At 38.8% G+C, this 18,445-nt stretch overlaps 2 protein-coding genes across 12 annotated transcripts in view; both read right to left on the bottom strand.

Moving 5' to 3' along the window:
- NRG1 (neuregulin 1) overlaps nt 1-18,445 on the bottom strand; it is a 983,723-nt gene that overhangs the window by 107,517 nt on the left and 857,761 nt on the right. For 3 of the 11 annotated variants that reach the window (XM_069485239.1, XM_069485246.1, XM_069485245.1), the window contains exon 1: nt 3,776-4,442. The exons of the other annotated variants lie outside the window; for them this stretch is intronic. In XM_069485239.1, coding sequence (XP_069341340.1) covers nt 3,776-4,442 — 667 coding nt within the window. Of the gene's footprint in view, nt 1-3,775; nt 4,443-18,445 lie in introns of those variants that run through there. 11 annotated transcript variants of the gene reach the window in all.
- Nucleotides 4,789-4,977, bottom strand: LOC138393633 (uncharacterized). The gene has a single exon (XM_069484959.1). The coding sequence runs from the start codon at nt 4,975-4,977 to the stop codon at nt 4,789-4,791; it is 189 nt and encodes a 62-aa protein (XP_069341060.1).

The following is an 18,445-nucleotide window of genomic DNA, read 5'->3' as shown; positions in this document are numbered from 1 at the left end:
AATGACAGTGATTCATATTGTTACTGTGGTAACAATGGTTTGTCATGCAACCTAATAAAATGGCTTAAAAGAAAGCAAAGTAAGTTTGGCCTAAGATGTAAATACCAATACATTCTTGTATCCAAGAGTTGGTTGTCAAGCAGGATCTCCCATCCAGAAAATATTTACTTTCATGATGATACAACAGCTTCCTGGCTACAATTTAATTAATCAGCTCTTTTTATGGTAATCTAAGTTTGAAATCTCCCAAAAGTCAGTGCTTTCCATATAAATACAGGGTAGGAAAAATTTTTTTTTTTTTTTTTTGATACAGAGTCTCGCTCTGTTGCCCGGGCTAGAGTGAGTGCCGTGGCGTCAGCCTAGCTCACAGCAACCTCAAACTCCTGGGCTCAAGCGATCCTCCTGTCTCAGCCTCCCGAGTAGCTGGGACTACAGGCATGCGCCACCATGCCCGGCTAATTTTTTCTATATATATTTTTTTAGTTGGCCAGATAATTTCTTTCTATTTTTAGTAGAGACGGGGTCTCGCTCTTGCTCAGGCTGGTCTCGAACTCCTGAGCTCCAGCGATCCGCCCGCCTCGGCCTCCCAGAGTGCTAGGATTACAGGCGTGAGCCACCGCGCCCGGCCAAGGGTAGGAAAAATTTTAAAGCTCAGGCAGAGAAAACAAATTAATGGTTCAAGTATTATGTGACTCATACAATCATTGCTGTAGAAGGAAACCACTAACCACACGTAGAAAAGTTCAGAATAAAAAATATATATATATATACACACATATATATTTTAATTCTAGTTCTGTATTAGAGTTCTTAAGATCTATGTGTATGCATAAATTATTATGGTAAAAATATGAAATTATATTACCTTATGAAAGAAATACCCATTTTAGAAAATCTGACGTAGCCACTATACCTATAGGTAATTTAAAATGTTATGTTTTGCCTTCCATAGTAGTAAAGACAAAGAATGCTGTAATTTCACAAGAGTCAGTGAGGAAGGAACTAATTCTAGCACTTATGAAATAAAACCCTAATCCTAGTAGGTAGATTGATTTGGGGAGTAACACCGCAGACACAATTACTGGGATCGTCTCTCTTCCACTCTCTCAGGCTCCAGGAAAAAGAAGAATCAATTAGCCCTGCACAGACTATGACCTTGAAGGCTACAGCTCTGTGCATAATGTGCTGAATATGCTGAGACAGAAAGAAAACAGAAAAGGGAGAAGAAAATCCTAAAGCCACTGAAGAGTATGTTTCAGCCATGATAATGCCGTTTTAAAATATAAGCCATGACAGCTTAGTTCATGTTCAAAACATGCACGATAAAAGTCCCAATTCTTGCTTCATTCTGTGACTAGCCAATACCTTCTTAGTTAAAAAGAATGAGAGAGATTACAAAATGACAATCCCATTCTAAACTCTTTTTTTCCCCTTTCCTTTATTTAATGATTACCAACCTTTTTAAACAACAAAAACAACCATTTACAAGTCTCTGTAAACCAAACCACCTGGATGAATCCCTTTCCAAAAATCAAAAAAAAAAAAAAAAAAAAAAAACCCAGACTCACAATTTTTAGGATACTATGTTGATTTTTTTTTTTTTCTAGGCACCAGTCCAAACACTTAGCACAGAATTTCCCTGTAGGCTTTAAAGTGTTAACCAACTGTCTACCCCAACTTTTCAGGAGAAAGCTACTTTCTGCTCTGCTTTTCCAGGCTTATCTCTGATGCACTTCAGAATACAGCAGCTGTGCATCTAGCCAAACTGGCTACGGTGATGCTTTTAGGCAGCAGTAAATCTTTTCCACTTACTGCAAATGCCACAGTATCAATGCCCTGGCTTGGAAAAAAGAAAAGACAAGACTATAAGGAAGATACAATCTATTCAAACACTTAGCAGAAGAGTTTACCTTAAAAAAATAATTCTGCAAAACTTTACAACATACTTTCTGACATGGTTCTAGACAAGGACAATGTGTGGGATGTTTCTTTGCTTGATTTCCTCAAATGATCAAATTACAGGATTGACTTGAAGAGTTTTGCAAAGGGCCATCTTTCTTTTTCTGGGCAACTACATCTATTCAGGCACCTTTTAATTCCAGACTTCAGTTTAAAATGATAAAGACAAAGAAGTGATCTCGTCTTCCTGGTGAATTTTGCTTTTCTTTGCAGGATGTGTACTTGCTTTTTATAGCCTGTCATTCTATCTGGGTGTTATTTCTTGGTCACTTTGCCAGGTGGGAAGAGGCAGCAAATGCAGTGATGTCTGTCAGACCTTTAATGATGCTTCAGGGATTTGATACAGGTGCAAAGCAGTGTCTGTATGAAGGAGGTTTTCCCTAATTACACCTGGAAAATAAGCCTCTTTTTTTTTTTTTTAATCTTTGCCACTGAAACTTGCGTGTACGTGAAGTAATCTTGACTCACAAGCATAAATCAAGTTTTCTTGTGTTTCTATAACACATCACTTTGCTTTATATGGAACATAATGTCTGGAAAAGGTATTCTTTACTCTTCATGACCATCTAGAGGGAAAACAGAAGGAGTATTTCATCACCAATTCCCTCACCTTCTCTTTTAACTCTAAGAGATTTTACACATGTTACTAGGAATCAAATTCTCCGATCTTTTACTTTTTTTCTACCAAGTAAATATTCATCAATGGTAAAGAGTGATAAAAACAGAACAAAAAATAAACTACAAACATTTTTGAATAAAAGGCTATAGAAAACTCCTCCCTTTTATATTGACGTTTGAACAATCTGACTAGTCATGGTTTCACCCTTGTCAACTTTCCATTGTAAAGCTACTGCAGTGACCCAGAGCAAACAGCAATAGATTGTTCTGTATTGTTTTAAGAGCGTGGGCTCCCTTTGCTCACAGGTTATTAAACGGGGCTGCTGCAATCTGCCGGGCTAAGATGACACACGTCTTAAAAAAACAACAACAAAAAAAACGATGTACCTTACTAATGGATCTTGTACTTTTTAATGACTGCCAAGGAAGCTATTTAAACATTTAATTATAGAAGACAAAACTCATTTGGGGAAATCCCTTCACACAGAATCGTACTGTGTCCTGCACAAAATAAAGCTGTCCTAGTAAGTGCTTAGTAACCAAAACTACCATCTGGGCAGGACAGCAGTCGTCTTAAACTGGTGAGGGGTGAGCTCACCGTACATGTTTTAAGACTTGCTGGAGCATCAGAAAGAACCAACTAAAATGCAAAGGTGCGGAGAGTGGCTAGAGAATAGGAGGAAGAGATAGAGGAAGACAACGGGAGTAGCTTGGGGTTGCTGGGAGGTAGAGGGTACCAGAAAGGTGACGGGAAGTCTACGATGGGAAGACACAAGATAATATTCACTGGTGAATGGAAGTCACATTTGTAATATATATATATAAAAGGATGATGTGATGTTTTCATTTTAAAAAGTGTTCGAAACCAATTGAGTTTAACTTAAATTCAAGCATGACTTGCAGATGCTGAACTTTTGCATCTCCAAGCCCAGATTTAACAATCTGGCTAGAGGGAGCTGCTGCTAGAGCACCGGTTCCTGGTTCAGACCAGGAGTTCACGAGATCTTTTTACTCATCCCTTAGATGCCAGTCCGAGCATCTCAGTCACATGATTCGCTGCAACAAAACCAAGCAACTAAAACGCAAGAAGAAAGGGAAACGGCTTCATGCTCTAGAGAACATCTTTTGGGACTTCACACCCACCCCATTCCTTTGTTCACCATCATCTCTCTCTCTCTCTCTCTCTCTCTCTACTTACAAAGTTTAGGAGCAGTTTGGAGATTAGTTTCTGTTGTTTGTGGCTGAGTTGCTGACTTGGGTGTTCTCACCTCAGGGTTCCGGGTGGGAGAAGGGAAGGAGGATGCAGTGGACGGCAGGAAAGAAAAAGCAAAGATACGATGCTTTGGCGTCGGTGCCGCTGAAGGCTCAGAGGATGCGACAGCATTGTCAACTTGCACTGTAACTTGAACCTCAGTTTCAGATTGAGCCCTCGGGACAGGTGAAGCGTATGCCTCAGAGGACACCCACCCAGCTGAGGCAGCAGTTGGATCCAGAGAAATAATAGGGTCCTGGCCTAACCCCCCAGGGTCAAGGTGAGTCGGAGAGTCATACTCAAATATCTTGTCCACAAACACCCACTTGAGGCCGGCAATGCAGAGGCAGAGGCTGACCAGGCAGGCCAGAATGGGCACAATGCAGATTTTCTCGGAGTTGAGGCAACCTCTCAGGCGCTCGGCTTCCAGGCACATGCAGCAGGGCACGGCCAGGCCCACGAGTCCGGGGCTTCTCCCATCTTCAGTGTGGGGCTCTGGCATGTCTTCTGCTGCCGGAAGCCCGTCTAGAGATGGGTCTGCACTCAGCTGAGTGGAGGGGCTGGAGGACCTCTCAGCAGCCACCTCGGACATGTCTGGGGAGGAAATCGCCATCGGCTCACCTCCAGAAGGCCTGGCCGCTCTCACGGTCCATTACCATGCAGGGCCCCCCCCAACCAAATGATACAGCATCTTAGAGGGGGAAATCGATAAGTCGTCCAAGTCCAAGGCCATTATCAAAAGCAAGAAGAGTTCAGGAGGAAGGAATAGGGAAAGGAAAAAAAAAGAAAAAAGAAAAAAAGCTTCTAGCATCTACAAAAGAAAAAGTATATCGTAATAATTCTTGAGCTGCTGTTTCTGGGCCACTTTTCTAGTTCTTTTCGATGCTTCTCCAAACCATCCCGGCTGCTGGTCCAGAGGACAGGGGCCGGAAGAGAAAGCGGCAGGGCTTGCCGGAGAATTAGGTGAACCAGTAGCCCAAACCGAAAGGCATGTTTCTCACCTCGAGCATCTGAAGCTGCTGTCTGCTCAGATGAAGGACACAACTGTCATGCAGGAGCAGTAAAAGCAAAAGCAGGACCAGCGGCGGCGGCGGCGGCGGCAGCAGCGGCGGCGGCAGGAGAGGCAGCAGCGACAGTAGCAACAGCATCCTGTCGTGTGAAGGCGACGGCGGAAAGCGGCTGAATCATTACAGAGCAGCAGGTGCCTGCCCTCGGAGCATCACTGCGAGCAGGAGCGGCGCGGAGGGCCGGGAAGGCAAGAGTGCGCCAGGAGGGGCGGTGACTCCCTTCCCCGCCCTGTCTCCACCCCGCCCGGGCTACTCCTCTTTGTCCTTCTTGACGCTCATTCACTTTCTTCCTCTGCGGCTCTCCTCTGCTTCGGGCTCTTTCTCTTCCCCCTTCTCGTCCAAACACATTCGCTTTCTCTCTCTCTCTCTGTCCTATCCCTCTCCCCACCCCCACTCTCTCCCCACACTCTAGACCTGCTGGCTGCTCTGAGTAAAATCAGTGCACCCAGCCACACAGAACTGCCAGTGACTTCCTATTTTATCCAATTAGCAGGAATAAAGGCCATCAAATCAAAGAGAAGCAGGCAGGCACCAGTGAAGCTTAGTCCCCACGGCCCCTTTCCTTCTCTTTCTCTTTCTTTCTCTACAAAAGCAGCTCCAGTCTCTTTCTCCCCCCCCCCCCACTAGTGCCCCCCCCCCACCTTGCTTGCTTTCAGTCTTGCTGGCTCTGTTTCCTGCACCCACAGTTGGGTCAGAAAAAGCCAGCGATCGATGCTAGCGATCTAACAAAGCTGGGCTGGGGCGGGGGGATGTAGGTGGGACCTCATGGGTTGGACCTGAGGCTTGGCAAAGTCTGATATCTGATTCCTCCCTGGAGAGGTAAGCTTTTTAAGAGCAATTTCTTCCTGCCTGCTGCTGAGAGACAGCATTCCTTCCCTAGCCCTCTAATAAGTTGTGTTCACCAAGGCGACGGTTATTACCTGATTTTCAACCACCAGTGGGAACATGTTTATCCTAACCATGGACAGCTCTGCCTCAAGCCCTTTTTGCAATGATCGTGCGAGACTTTGCAACGTCCAGTGTGAAATGCTGAGTGTACGCTGGAGGAAGGCAGTGCTCGGGGAGGGCATGGAAGTCCACACATCCTCATTCTGGTCCCCTTTACATTTCCATTTCCCTTGTCCCACCCAAAGCAGACTAATGTCAAGAGAACAGGAAGCGCTGGCAAGTGAGAGAGCTACGAAGGGAGCAAAGGCTACCGCTTCATTTTCAAATTAGCCTTTCATAGTGACTGCACACTGCAGAGATCTGAATTCCCTGGGCACTGTAATATATACCACATGTCCGCAGCTATAACCTCACTGCAAGTACTAAGAAGAGTTTTCTATAAGAGCATGCCTGCTGGGTTAGGTTTCAGTAGCTTTACCTCACAGATAGTTTCAATGCTGGTTTGTTTTTTTTTCTTTTAAATCAGCAGTCATTAAAATACCAGAAGAAATGCACCGTCCCTAACAGAGAGCACAGGCTCCCCCAAGCACGCTGTTGCCTGTCAGTGCACACCATATGCATCTGGACCGTTCATCCACACTTACTGTGACTGGACATCTGAATGGTTTCCAAGGAACCATTTTGTCCCCCTATGTCAATAGGAGTCTTTAAAACTCTCTCTAAATCTATACTACATCTCTATCACATGAGTCCCAGAAGTGGTAAAATTTAGAGCTCAAGTCTTGAGAAAAATCTGCTTTAAGCACATATTTTGTACGGCACAATCTTCCCTGCTTTGAAATATGTTTAAGCTTTAAATGGCAGGAGATAAGAATATGATCATTTCCTTCAAGATGACATTAGTCTGTAATTATGAATGATTTCAAGGGTCTTAATATCTTAAAATGTGTTTGCTGTACTATAACTAACAAAAGCAAAAGCCTGAACCAATTTACATAATTGTAACCATGACTGTGACAAGCTTATGGACAAAATGAGTTATCTTTAAGTTCATCTGTCTGTAACCTGCATTTATATACCAGTAACTGGCATTTAAAAATAAGTCCTGTGCTTTTTTTTTGTGGCTTTAACTATTTGATTTTAAAGTAGTGAGAGCTTTCTTACACAGATGCTAACAATGGACATGAAATTTCATAGTAGAAAAATCTCTATTGAAGCATTAAAAGTATTAAGATCTTAATTATCAATATTCCTTAATTTTCAATATAAACATTGAAAAACAATATAAGCAGGTAAGTATTTAAGCTAAACCAGGGTAATTTATAAGTCCTTCAAGGAGCACCCAGTTTAAACATATGGCACTTAATTCCCCAATTCTACCCCAAACCAAAAAATTACACTCAAGTATAACGAGTATATGGTATTTCATCCATGGCCAAGGTCATCTAAATTTCAAAGATCAAAATGGGGTTCAGGTAACCCCAAATTGGGTGAGTAGGAGAAGATACCAAGAACAACCACCCATAACTGAGAAAAGTGGTTCCTAACTTACACTAATATAATAGCAATTACTTACCTTAATCATTAAGAGCAAACATATTCAGCAGATTAAAAAAAAGAAGAAAAACTACTGGGAACTTATGTCCCAGTAATTGAAATTTCCCAACACTTATAAATAAAACCAATTTATTATATAAAGGCTAGGACAAAACATCAGAGACAGAATTGTATGAGCTGCTACAACTATTCTTCGCCCTGTACTACACAAATCAGACTCTGGGAGGCGTATGTGTCCTCCCTGGAAATGTACCCTATGAAGCCCGTGATACCTTGGTGCTAAGATCAGTTTGCAGACAGCCAGCTTCCTATAAAGTTGTTTTTTCCCACCAAATTGGGAGATCAATGTAAGTGGGGAAAGGGAGGAGGACAGGGGGTGAGGAATAAAAGGAATTTTCCATTAGTTCTACCCCTGGGACTAGAGGCCAGAAGTTGCCATTCTCCTTTCATCAAATCCTCTATAGCAATAAAAGAGTGAAGAAGGGTAGTGTGAACAGGGTTAGGGGTCAGAATTTCCTTCACATAAAACACATATATTTGTAGGAAGAACTGCAAAGATATATCATTTTAACTCTTTAAGCTCCACCTCAATAAAACTCAGAAACACCCCCATGATTTTTTAAAAAAATGAACAAGAGACAAATGTTTACTATCTTTTTAAAACCTTATATTACCACCTCCCTCATAATAAAAACTACATTTATTAAGCTCCCCCTACATGCCAGGCACTCTGCTAGGTCCCTAACGTACGTTATTTCTGATCTTCACTAATTCCACACAGTCCATATTATCTGGAAAATAAAGAAACATGGGCTCAGGCAGCTTAGGTAATTTAGCCATGGACACACAGTTATTAAATGATAGGGCCAAGATTTGAACAAGGTCTGACTCATGCTACTTCTGTGGAAAATACTGCTCTTCCTTTTTAATCAAAAGAGTGCATCTGTTTATGTATTGCTTACATATCAATTCAATGGGAGAATAACAGAACCAAGATGTATAACAATGAAACAGGAATTATGACCTTAATATGATTTGTCAACAAATTTAAAGGTACCTAGTTTCCCAAATAAGACTTCTAAAATTTTACCAAGTGATTTTGAGAAGTTATAAAGATTAAGCATGGGCCATTTAAATATCATCTATTTATAGAGCTCTTCCACAGTCTCAGTTCCAGGATTTTCTTTGGAAAGCTATTTCAGTTATGTATTGCTGTGAAACAAACCACCCTGAAACAGCTTAAAATGACTATCATTTTATTCTATCTCACGAATCTGTAGGTTTACTGGGTTCAGCTGAGCGGTTCTTCTGCTCCATTTGATGTCAGCTGGGGCTGCAATCAGCTGGACGTGAAATTGGGCTGAAACATTCACAATGGCTCACCCACATGACTGGCAGCTACTGCCACATGTCAGTTGGGAGCTCAGCTGGGGCTATCAAATGGTACACAAACATGTGGCCTCAACATGTGTCTTGAGCTTCTCACAGCATGGTGGCCAGGTGCTGAGAGGAAGTATCCCAAGAGAGACAAAACACAAGCTGCTTTCTGTCTTAAAAGACGGGGTCTGGAAATGGCACAAGTTATTTCCACTGAATCCAGTTGGTTAAGCAATCCCAGTGCCAGTCCAAATTCAAGGACAGGGGAAATAAATCTTGATGCGGAGAGTGACAAAGAATTTGCAGCCACAATTAACTCAGCACAGAGAGTAAGGAAGTAAATTGCTAGTAAAGTCAACCTGGGTCAAGAGGAGACACAGTAATACAGAATGGGATTGAGTAGAACAAAGTCAAATGTACTTGTATTTCTGATTCACTTTCATAATACTCCAGCTTCCTTCTAAGCTTGCGTCAATGAAGAAAAAAATCCTATTATATCACCAAATTAAAAAATACTAAAGTACCTCTGCTACTTCAGTGCAAGCTGGTCTATTTGGTTCTACATTACTCTTATTTTTTATTATCAGAAGAATGTAGGCTAGCTCCAGCAGATGAGAGGAGATGATAAATGTCATTTTGCTTTTGACCATATTACTCACTTATTTTCTCTTTTACTTTTTTCCCCCTCTGTATTTTGGCTATTTGACTCCAAATATATCTCTGAAAAAGGTTATCCTTGCTCCTAAATTTTACGCCTGAACAAAGTAGAATTTACTTCATGCTATCTAATATAGAATAAACAATGACAGCAGTAATTTCATTTTGGGAGATAACGATGTACAAAGGGTAATTATTTATTTGCTAATGAGTTCTAAAATTGTGATTTTCACAAGAGAGCTCTAGGGCCTAAAGATAACTTTAAAAAAGGCTGCTTCTAGGAGAGGATAGAGTACCCATATGGACCTGCCAGCCTCCCCCTACCTGTCCAAAAACATCCCCTCAGTTAGGTCTCAGATCCTCCATGGGGTCCTTCCCATTCTTCCAAATCATAAGCATTTCTTAATTGTACCATTTATTGGGGCACATTTTCACAGTCATGTGTCATTATATAATTGCATCACGTATACCAGGCTGAAAAATGCAATTTCTTTGAACACAAGGACTCTCTGTATTTGGTTGTCCCAAACCTACAGCTGTGCTATTCATTCAATGTATACATTGTGTTTGGTTTTATTTTTTATTTGAGATTGAATTACACAGATTATGGTACCTCTAATAAATTGGCAGGCTTTCTTTATATTGATCTGTCTTGAATCCCTTCTATGCCCCGCTCCATTTTTCCAAATCTTTTAATGGCCAGTTGAGATACTTATCAAATTTTCTGTATTCCAAAATATGCCTTAAATGCATTTAGACCATTTTAGTGAAAACTCTGTTATCCCAAATATGCTCAACTCCCAACCATGCTCAACTCCCAACCATCACAGTTCCTTTCAGTGGATAGAAAGTTTGGAATATACCAATATTTAACCATTTTTCCTGTATTTCTTCTGTCACCAGCTAAACAGAAAAGGTCTCTGAGAGCAAACCAAATCCGTGAGCTGTTTGATGTTCTTCTACATTATTTATGATGCAAAATGGGTGAGATGAAACTCATTTCACCCTCCTTACTAGGCAGGTATTTTCTGCCCACTTTGAGGCCGAGTCAAAACTCTGATTATACTTTATTCTTACCGAGTGAAAATGTTCTCAGAGAAGACAATTTGACTTAATTTTAAGCATTACTTTGTGAGATGCTGTATCAAATGCCTGATATTGACTGTGCTTCTGTGTTCTCATTTTGTAACATGATGATCAATTTATCCTGGCACAGTTTGTTCTTTATGAGTTTTGATCCTTTGCAACTCAAGATACAGTAAATGATCTCAAAGATGAGGATGTGAGAATTTTACATAGAAAGATATTTTTATTGTATATGACAGTTATAGTAAGTTTATGTTTTTACTTTACTTTTATAGTGAGTTTACTTTCAGAAAACCCATTCATTCCTCACTCCTCCTAAGTAAAATCATTAGTTATATACAAACACGGTTGCTAATTTTACAAGTCACTTTTCTTCTAAAATTACACTGGACATGATCTGGAACTAGAGGGAGGTGGTAGCCGCACAACATGGTGATAAAATGCCACTGAGTTGTTGATTTTAAAATGGTTACTTTTGCTATGTGAATTCCAACTCAGTGAAAAAAATTACACTGGATACTCAGTATGCTTTCAGCTTCTCCACTTAATTTTAAAAGGAAAACATGTGACCAGTTGTACCAGTGGACTGCCCTAAAATAGTGAGACCTTGTTATGTGTAGGTTGCCCCTTCTTCCAGAAAGAATCAATAGGTGATCAGCATTGAATCTCTGACAATTCTTAACTATAAACTCTGAATTGATATTGCAATATGTATATTTATATAATATACATATATAAATAATATACATATTGATAATGCAATATGTGTATTTTAAGTAGGAGAATGTGAACAAAGTTGAAGAATGGGAAATAGTATCTTAAGTGTATCAAACGGTAAAGAATGATAAGCCTTTGGTCATGTTCTCAAAAAACTTCTTTTGAATTGAGACTCTCAAGGACGTATCAATTTATTACATCTTTTTTGAGCTTCTGAGATCCTTGGGATGAAGTACTGTACTAGAAACCTGTGCAAAGGATGAGGGGAAAGTGGCAGTTATCCTGTATTGTCCGTATTTTCTACACAGTGTGCTTTGTTATCAAACGTGTGATAAACTCGCCCCCAAACGTAAGCTGCATAAGAACAAGCACTTGTGTCTGCGTCCACTGCTATCCCCTAGGACCCAGAACATGCCTGGCACACAGAAGGCAGTAAGTATTTGTTGAATGAATGCATGAAAATGAAAACTACCACACTGCAGAGTGTCAACTATGGGAAAACATCTTCAAGACATGGGTACCGCAGAGAGATTGCCCTGTGTGAGTAAATGCAAACAATCTTAAATTATTGAGGGGAAGAGGATGTGTGTGTGTGATAGAAAGAAAAAAAAAACAAAATAAAAATTACCTTTATAATGTCTACTCTGATGTTATGTGGATAGACAGTCATTCATAATGTTTACTAGTGCAATAAAGGCTGGCTTAGTTAACCTGAACAAATACCTTTGCTTTGTTTCGTTAATATTCACCATTACAGTTAAGTTCAAGGGATAGAACAACATAACTAACGGAGTTTTCTGTTTGTTAGGTTTGCACTCAAGTCTTACGGCAAATGTAACAAAAATGGAAGAGATAGTTAGGCTTTTGTGCACATACACATGTACAATGTTACTTAACAAAAATAATAATGGATGTATTTTTAGGCAGTAAGAGAAATTTTGGTTAAAAACAAGGAAGAAATACCTCTGATAACCAATGTCAGTGTAATACAAATTCAATAAAGTTTCAAAAATGGAAGCAAGAGAACTTTATTTATTCTTAAGCACTAGTTATTTGTTTAAAGTTCAGTTGCTGGTCAACCGACTCTATAAAATGGTCCCTAAATCAAACCAGAAATGTGGTTAGTATGTAGCACAGCATATTACTTAAAGCAAATGCTCTAGAAATGTGTGTTAATTTGATTTTTAAATCTCCTGCTTAAAATGGAGAGAAATGGTTGAGCATGAGGTTATACACATGCGAAGCAGTTATGAATTACCCAGAAGAGAGTACCAGCTACTCAAGAGACTCTGAAACTTCACATAAATCCACATATAAAATAAACCTGTGCAACTCACCCAGAATAAAGAAACCTTGGGGAGAGAAATTACCCGAAGGGTTGTACTTTAAACATGGTCCGGATTTCTAAATCTGAAAAGACTTCAGCCAGAGGAAACATCTCACAGTATACACTTTCCCTACAGTCTACACAGTTCTTTCCCCTTGTTGCTGATCAAAATGAAAATATAAAGTTGTACCAAAGGAAAAAGTACCAGAGAAGAACCAGGGAAGAAATAAAAATATATGCAGTTTCCAGAACTGATTCGGCATTCCTAGTCAGCCACCTAGCTGACAGGCAATACAGTTGTAAGGTCACAGAAGCAGATGCTCATAGAAGCAGAAGTATTTGATTTAAAATGAAATGCCAATCTCGTATTTCTCTGCTGCTTCTCAGCCCAAGGGGTGGAAACTTTTCCTGCATTGTTACAACTTTTATTACTTTAAAAATATGAATTTGAAAGTCAGAAGATAAAAATATCTTATGATTTGACCTCTAACTCAAAATTTTCTATCATCCATCACACAATACGTTGCTAGAGTCAGATGTGCTAAAAAAAAATGACTTGTTTCTTTTCTTTCTATGTCAGAAATTATCTGGAGTAAAGGACTTAGGTTTCATGCAATGACAAACCGTAATCTCAGTAATAATTAGATTCAGATTTTTCATTGATGGAACGTTGGAGCTGGAACAATAGTCCTTATCCATGAATTTTATTTTATACAAGAAGAAAAAAGTTCCCAGGAGGTAAAAACCACCTGCCTAGAGTCATACGGGAATTAATTTCAGAGTCAGGACCAGAATTCATGTTTATTGCTCCTACCTTTCAATGAATTTCTACAAAGAAAAGCTCTTCAGTCACGTACTGCTAATGTAGCTACAGACACTTGATTGGAGAGTTTATATTTTCTGTCGCGAATGCCATGGATGATCTGTATAGAAACATCTCACTTTGACCCTTTCACTGGGACTGTTTCTATTTGAAAGTTTACCCCATTTAACCTCCTGTGATCACCTGTGGTCACAACTCAATGGTCCTCTTTCTGAAAGATATTCAGAGACTAACATTCACATCTGGACTCAGTTATTCAACAGCATTTCATCAAACTAAGTGGATAGCTAAGTGGAAATAGGTGACTTCTGCTGGCCAAGGCATACTCAGAAATAGGATGACTAGAAGACCTCAGGTCCAAATATGGTGGCTTATTCAAGAAAAAGTATATTCTATTTGCTGGCATAATCCATTACCTACATATTCTTTTAAAGAATGTAATAAAAATATATACAACATGCATACTGAGATATTTGGGGGGAGAATGAACTCATATACGCAACCTACTTGAAATGACATCAAAAAATAAAAAGAGTTGAATAGATGCATGGGTAGGCATTTGATAGGAAAATGTAGGAAAGAGTTAATGGTAAAATCTAGGTACTGGGTATAAGTTTGCTTACTATACAATTCATTCAGCTCTTCTATGTTTGAAAATTTTGTAATAAAATGCTGGAATTTTTTTTTTTTAATTTATGGTGGTTTCTGACCATTATAGAGAACCCGTCTTGATGTGCTATAGGAAAGTTTTACTATAAAAATTCATTACCTCTGCCAAAGAAATAATCCACCAATTCTGCATTTAGTAACCTACACTTGGTTATTTAATTCCTTTCCTACATTGCACTCCCTCCCTCCCCCCACACACACATCCTGCCTAGCCCTACCACTTTTACTTTAAGGAACTGATTTTTAAGATGAATTTCAAAACTACATCAAGGGTAAAAGACATATAATTTGAACCATTATCTAATGACAGTGAGGTATCTTTACATGGCAAACCATTAATTGCTGTAGAAAAATCTAAGAGCTTTTTCCGCACCCCTCCCCCCTACTCAATACCATTTCATGTATTAAGAAGGGATTTTTCCCTAATGCTATCCTTCCATCACTAGGGAATTGGAATATCTATGACTAATGTGACTAGGGAAGATGGACAGTTCACACTACTGACAAAATCAGAAGGGTTACAGGGACAGCTTCAGTCTGTTGAAATAAACAGAATCTGTGCAATATAGGGGATACTCGCAGACGAAATAGACCTTTTCCAATGGTCAACTGGCCAGTGGGCACTATAAAGCCAGAGCTCTAATGTGGAGCTTGAGCTTCTCCACTGCTGTATTTCCCACCCAGTTATTCCTACAGATATTTTATACACTATTAAATATGTATGATGCAATACAAAGCCCCTCTAAAAGCATCTGTATTTAACTAAATCACGTCCCTGACAGTAAGAGGCAGGCAGAGCAATTTAACTTAACAGGAAATGTACTTCTTTTACATATCACTGCCGTGAAGAGAGTTTGAACAATATGCTTCATTTTGGCCTCCACCTTCGTAAGAAAGGATAGGCTTAACTTGCATGGTTTGAAATGCTTTTAGATAGAATTCTAAAACGAATGTAAGTCTTCTGAAGTGTTTCTCAAACATTCTTCCCTGAGGCTTCGCCACAACTATGTTATTAGAGGTCAGAGAAATACCTCACCCTCAGGTTAAGTCTCCTTAACTCCAGGTTAAATACCTGGATTTAGCCCACCCATTTCTTTGAGTATATGCCTTCCAAATATCTACTGCTGTCATTGATAGCAAAGACATCTAAAAAGACACCTCCCTCATTCTTCCTTTTCACCCCCAAAAAGATTCCAAGAAAAAAGTTTTGGATGGGAAACTTCAGAGTACATCAACAATTAAATTATCATTATGTGTTCACACCTTTAAAACCAAAGAATCTAGTGAGATAAATAGTGCTAATTAAGCAGTTTTGCAAGGTGCCTAAGCATTTGGCAGTGCAAAAGAATAGCAGAGGGATCTCTAAAATTTTTTTTTAAAAAGTGCAATGAGAATGGAAAACATTTTTAGGCATCTCATGCACAGAGCTAACTGTACTTTTAGAACAGGTGGCTTTACATAACCTATGGCTGGGGAAAAATGTGTTTGTTGAGTACAAAAATAATTATCTTACTGTCAAAAAAAAAAAAAATCAGGGCTAAATGCTTGAGTTGTCCAACTCAGAATGAAATGGCATTACTGTAATTCAGCCAACATGCAGCAACTGATCTAGAATGTGCTCTTCAGCATTTAAACTAACTTCTTTTCACAAGCTGGCAGGTAAAATATGGAAAACCTCAAGATGACCTGCTTTTCAAAGGCAGATTTCAAATTTTAAGGTCACTGTATTAGTTATAATAAAAATAGCTACCATTTCCAAAGACCTACTCTATATGTTAATTTATGTAGCTATCCACGCACTTATCCATCGAAAGAATGCATGTGCCAGGCACTGTGCTGGGTTTTGCAGGTTTGGTGGCAGGACGATAAAATAATTTCCATTTTACAGTCACTCTTTTCTCTGAAATAGCAAGTGACCCCTGTAGAGGGTGAAGGCATGATTCAGATTTTGAGAGTGGTAAGGTCTGAGTCACCTTAGGAAATGGAAGAGATGGCTGACTATGAAAAACAGAAGCAGGTCAGACATTGTGCCAAGTAGTATAAATACATCTGTTCTTATTTATAATCGTCTGCAAAGTAAGTGGCATTATTCTCATTTTACAGATGGGAAAAGTAAGGATTCGAGAAGATTCAAAGATAACTCGTGATTACACAGTCAGTGGTGAAACCATCAGATTTCAAAGACCATTTTTCCTACGACTGTACAATAACGTTACACTGCATTAACCACTGCTCCAATGGAAGACGACTTTCAAAAAGAAAGGTCATAAATATTGGTTAGGTAAGAGATTGTTTTTCGTTGAGCTCTACAGTAAAATTTTTATTTGGACCTACACAAGACTGAAGGGGGAGGAGAAGGAAGAAGACGACGATAAAATATGATAAAGAGAATGTACAAGTTCACATACATTTGACAATTTCCCCTCTGGACAGATCTATGAGGTCTGCCCTGAAAGTATTCAGCCAGGTAATATGTGTATGTATATTAACAATGGCTGGATACTTTCCGGACGGACCTCAGTATTTCTTAAATCGGTGCACCTTTTTCCAACACCAATTTCATGTGCAACATTGGCTTGTCCACTTAATTATGGTATGTAGCTTAATACTGGTCACAATGAAGCCACCCCATTTTAAATGACGTTGCTGGTAAATAGATGAATCAAAAATGTTAATGTACTAAACAGTATGATGGCCCTCTGTCGCTTACTTCTGACATCAACACGATGAGGGAAGAAGGTATGCCAGAAACTCAGAGCTTAGTAGGAAAATATAATCTCCCTTTCAATTTTTTTAAAGAAATTTCGTATTGAAAACATTGTGCAATTGCAGCAAGTTAGAAATTACTCGAATTTCAGCGAAAAGGGAAGATTTGGTCTTTAGTTAATGCCTCTTCTGCCACAGATTCCCCATTTAATTTTTAAAATATAAGCTTTTTCTAGGTTTTTCCAGACACATCCTATGTTGATCTCGTCCCTGCTGTCTTTGGCAACTTCATTCGCTCATTCTTTAATTCATTCATTCAATGACGATTTAGCAAGTGCCTCATATGTACGTAAGACTGAGAGGAAGAGGAGGGAGGCATAAGGGGAAAAGACTTCCTGCTCCCACGGTATTTATATTCTCATGCAAGACTTAGTTTTCCTATTCTTAGCCTAACACAAAGGCAAAGACTTCAGAAGTGAGAGTCCATAGTCTTATAATGGATTCTATTTGTGCAGCTGACACACTCGAGTTTTTTTTTTATTTTTTAATAAAAATAAATAAAAATAAAAATAAAAATAAAAACAATGTCAGGAAACACTGTTTATTGTATACGTATGTCTAAGTACCTGAGATTTTCTTTCACTCAGGATCCAGTTATGAAAATGTTTTCTTCTGATAGTGTTTTGTTTTGACTAGTGATAGAAGAAGAATGCAGAGATTCAATTCCAGAAGGGACAGGCTATGGCTAGGCAAGAGGCCTTTGGACGTATTGGACAATTAGAGGCAGAAAAACATAATCCATCTGCTTCCATTCTCAGTAACCATCAAAACAAAACACCCACCAAAACAGACTAGTAGGAATGTAACGAATGGCTGATTTCTTAAAAAGCTTGATTGTCATAGATGGGTAAATGAAAATAAATAAATTGAATATGGCATTTATATATTATTTTATTATCTTTTTTGCAAATGAAGACTTCTTATTCACTGGTGATACCAATGTACGTTTCAAAGTACAGTGAACTATTAAATGTTAACTTCATAGAAATTCTAAAATTTCAGCAAAGAAAAACACGGTAGTCAAAATCAAAAAGAAAAAATTGAATTACATGCATACAGATATAGATCTAATGATTTAATTTAACAATTAGTTGCTTATAGAACCTAGTTTAATCAATAAGAAAGTTTGACATCATTCAAAAAATAAGTATTAAACATTTCGATTAAACATTAGTTCTGGTAACAACTTAGCTTTGCAAAATCACTGGCATGTCAAATGCTAAAGAGGACCAGTTTCAGTAGTAAAGAAAGTTACAAGCTATCAATCTTCATAAATGTATGAGCTGCTCAGAGATGAATAAAGGTGGCAATTAAAGAAATCAATAATAAAATGATCAGGATTAATATCCTGTATCTAGTTAGAAACATAATTTTTCCTTGTTTCAATTAATTCTGATGAAAACATACAAGGTCCTAGAACAACAAGTTCCTCATTCAACATCTAAATCAATTTGAACTTTTTGTCCTTACAACATAACCTTAAATGCTGAACATCGTCATTCTGTGACATGTCCAATTATGGCATGTCCAATGGAAAAAAGGGCATATACTGTGGTGAAACTTATATCAATATTGCTTGAAGGTACATTTTCAAAGAACACTGCTAAAATGATTTTCATTTTTAAAAATGGGCTTCTCTTACTTAAATACTAATTTCTCTGATGCGCAAAAATGAAACATTA

This window comes from Eulemur rufifrons, chromosome 12 (assembly GCF_041146395.1).
Source record: "Eulemur rufifrons isolate Redbay chromosome 12, OSU_ERuf_1, whole genome shotgun sequence".
Taxonomy (NCBI): domain Eukaryota; kingdom Metazoa; phylum Chordata; class Mammalia; order Primates; family Lemuridae; genus Eulemur; species Eulemur rufifrons.
Note: the sequence above shows the minus strand (reverse complement) of the source record. Positions and strands in the feature narration are given on the sequence as shown.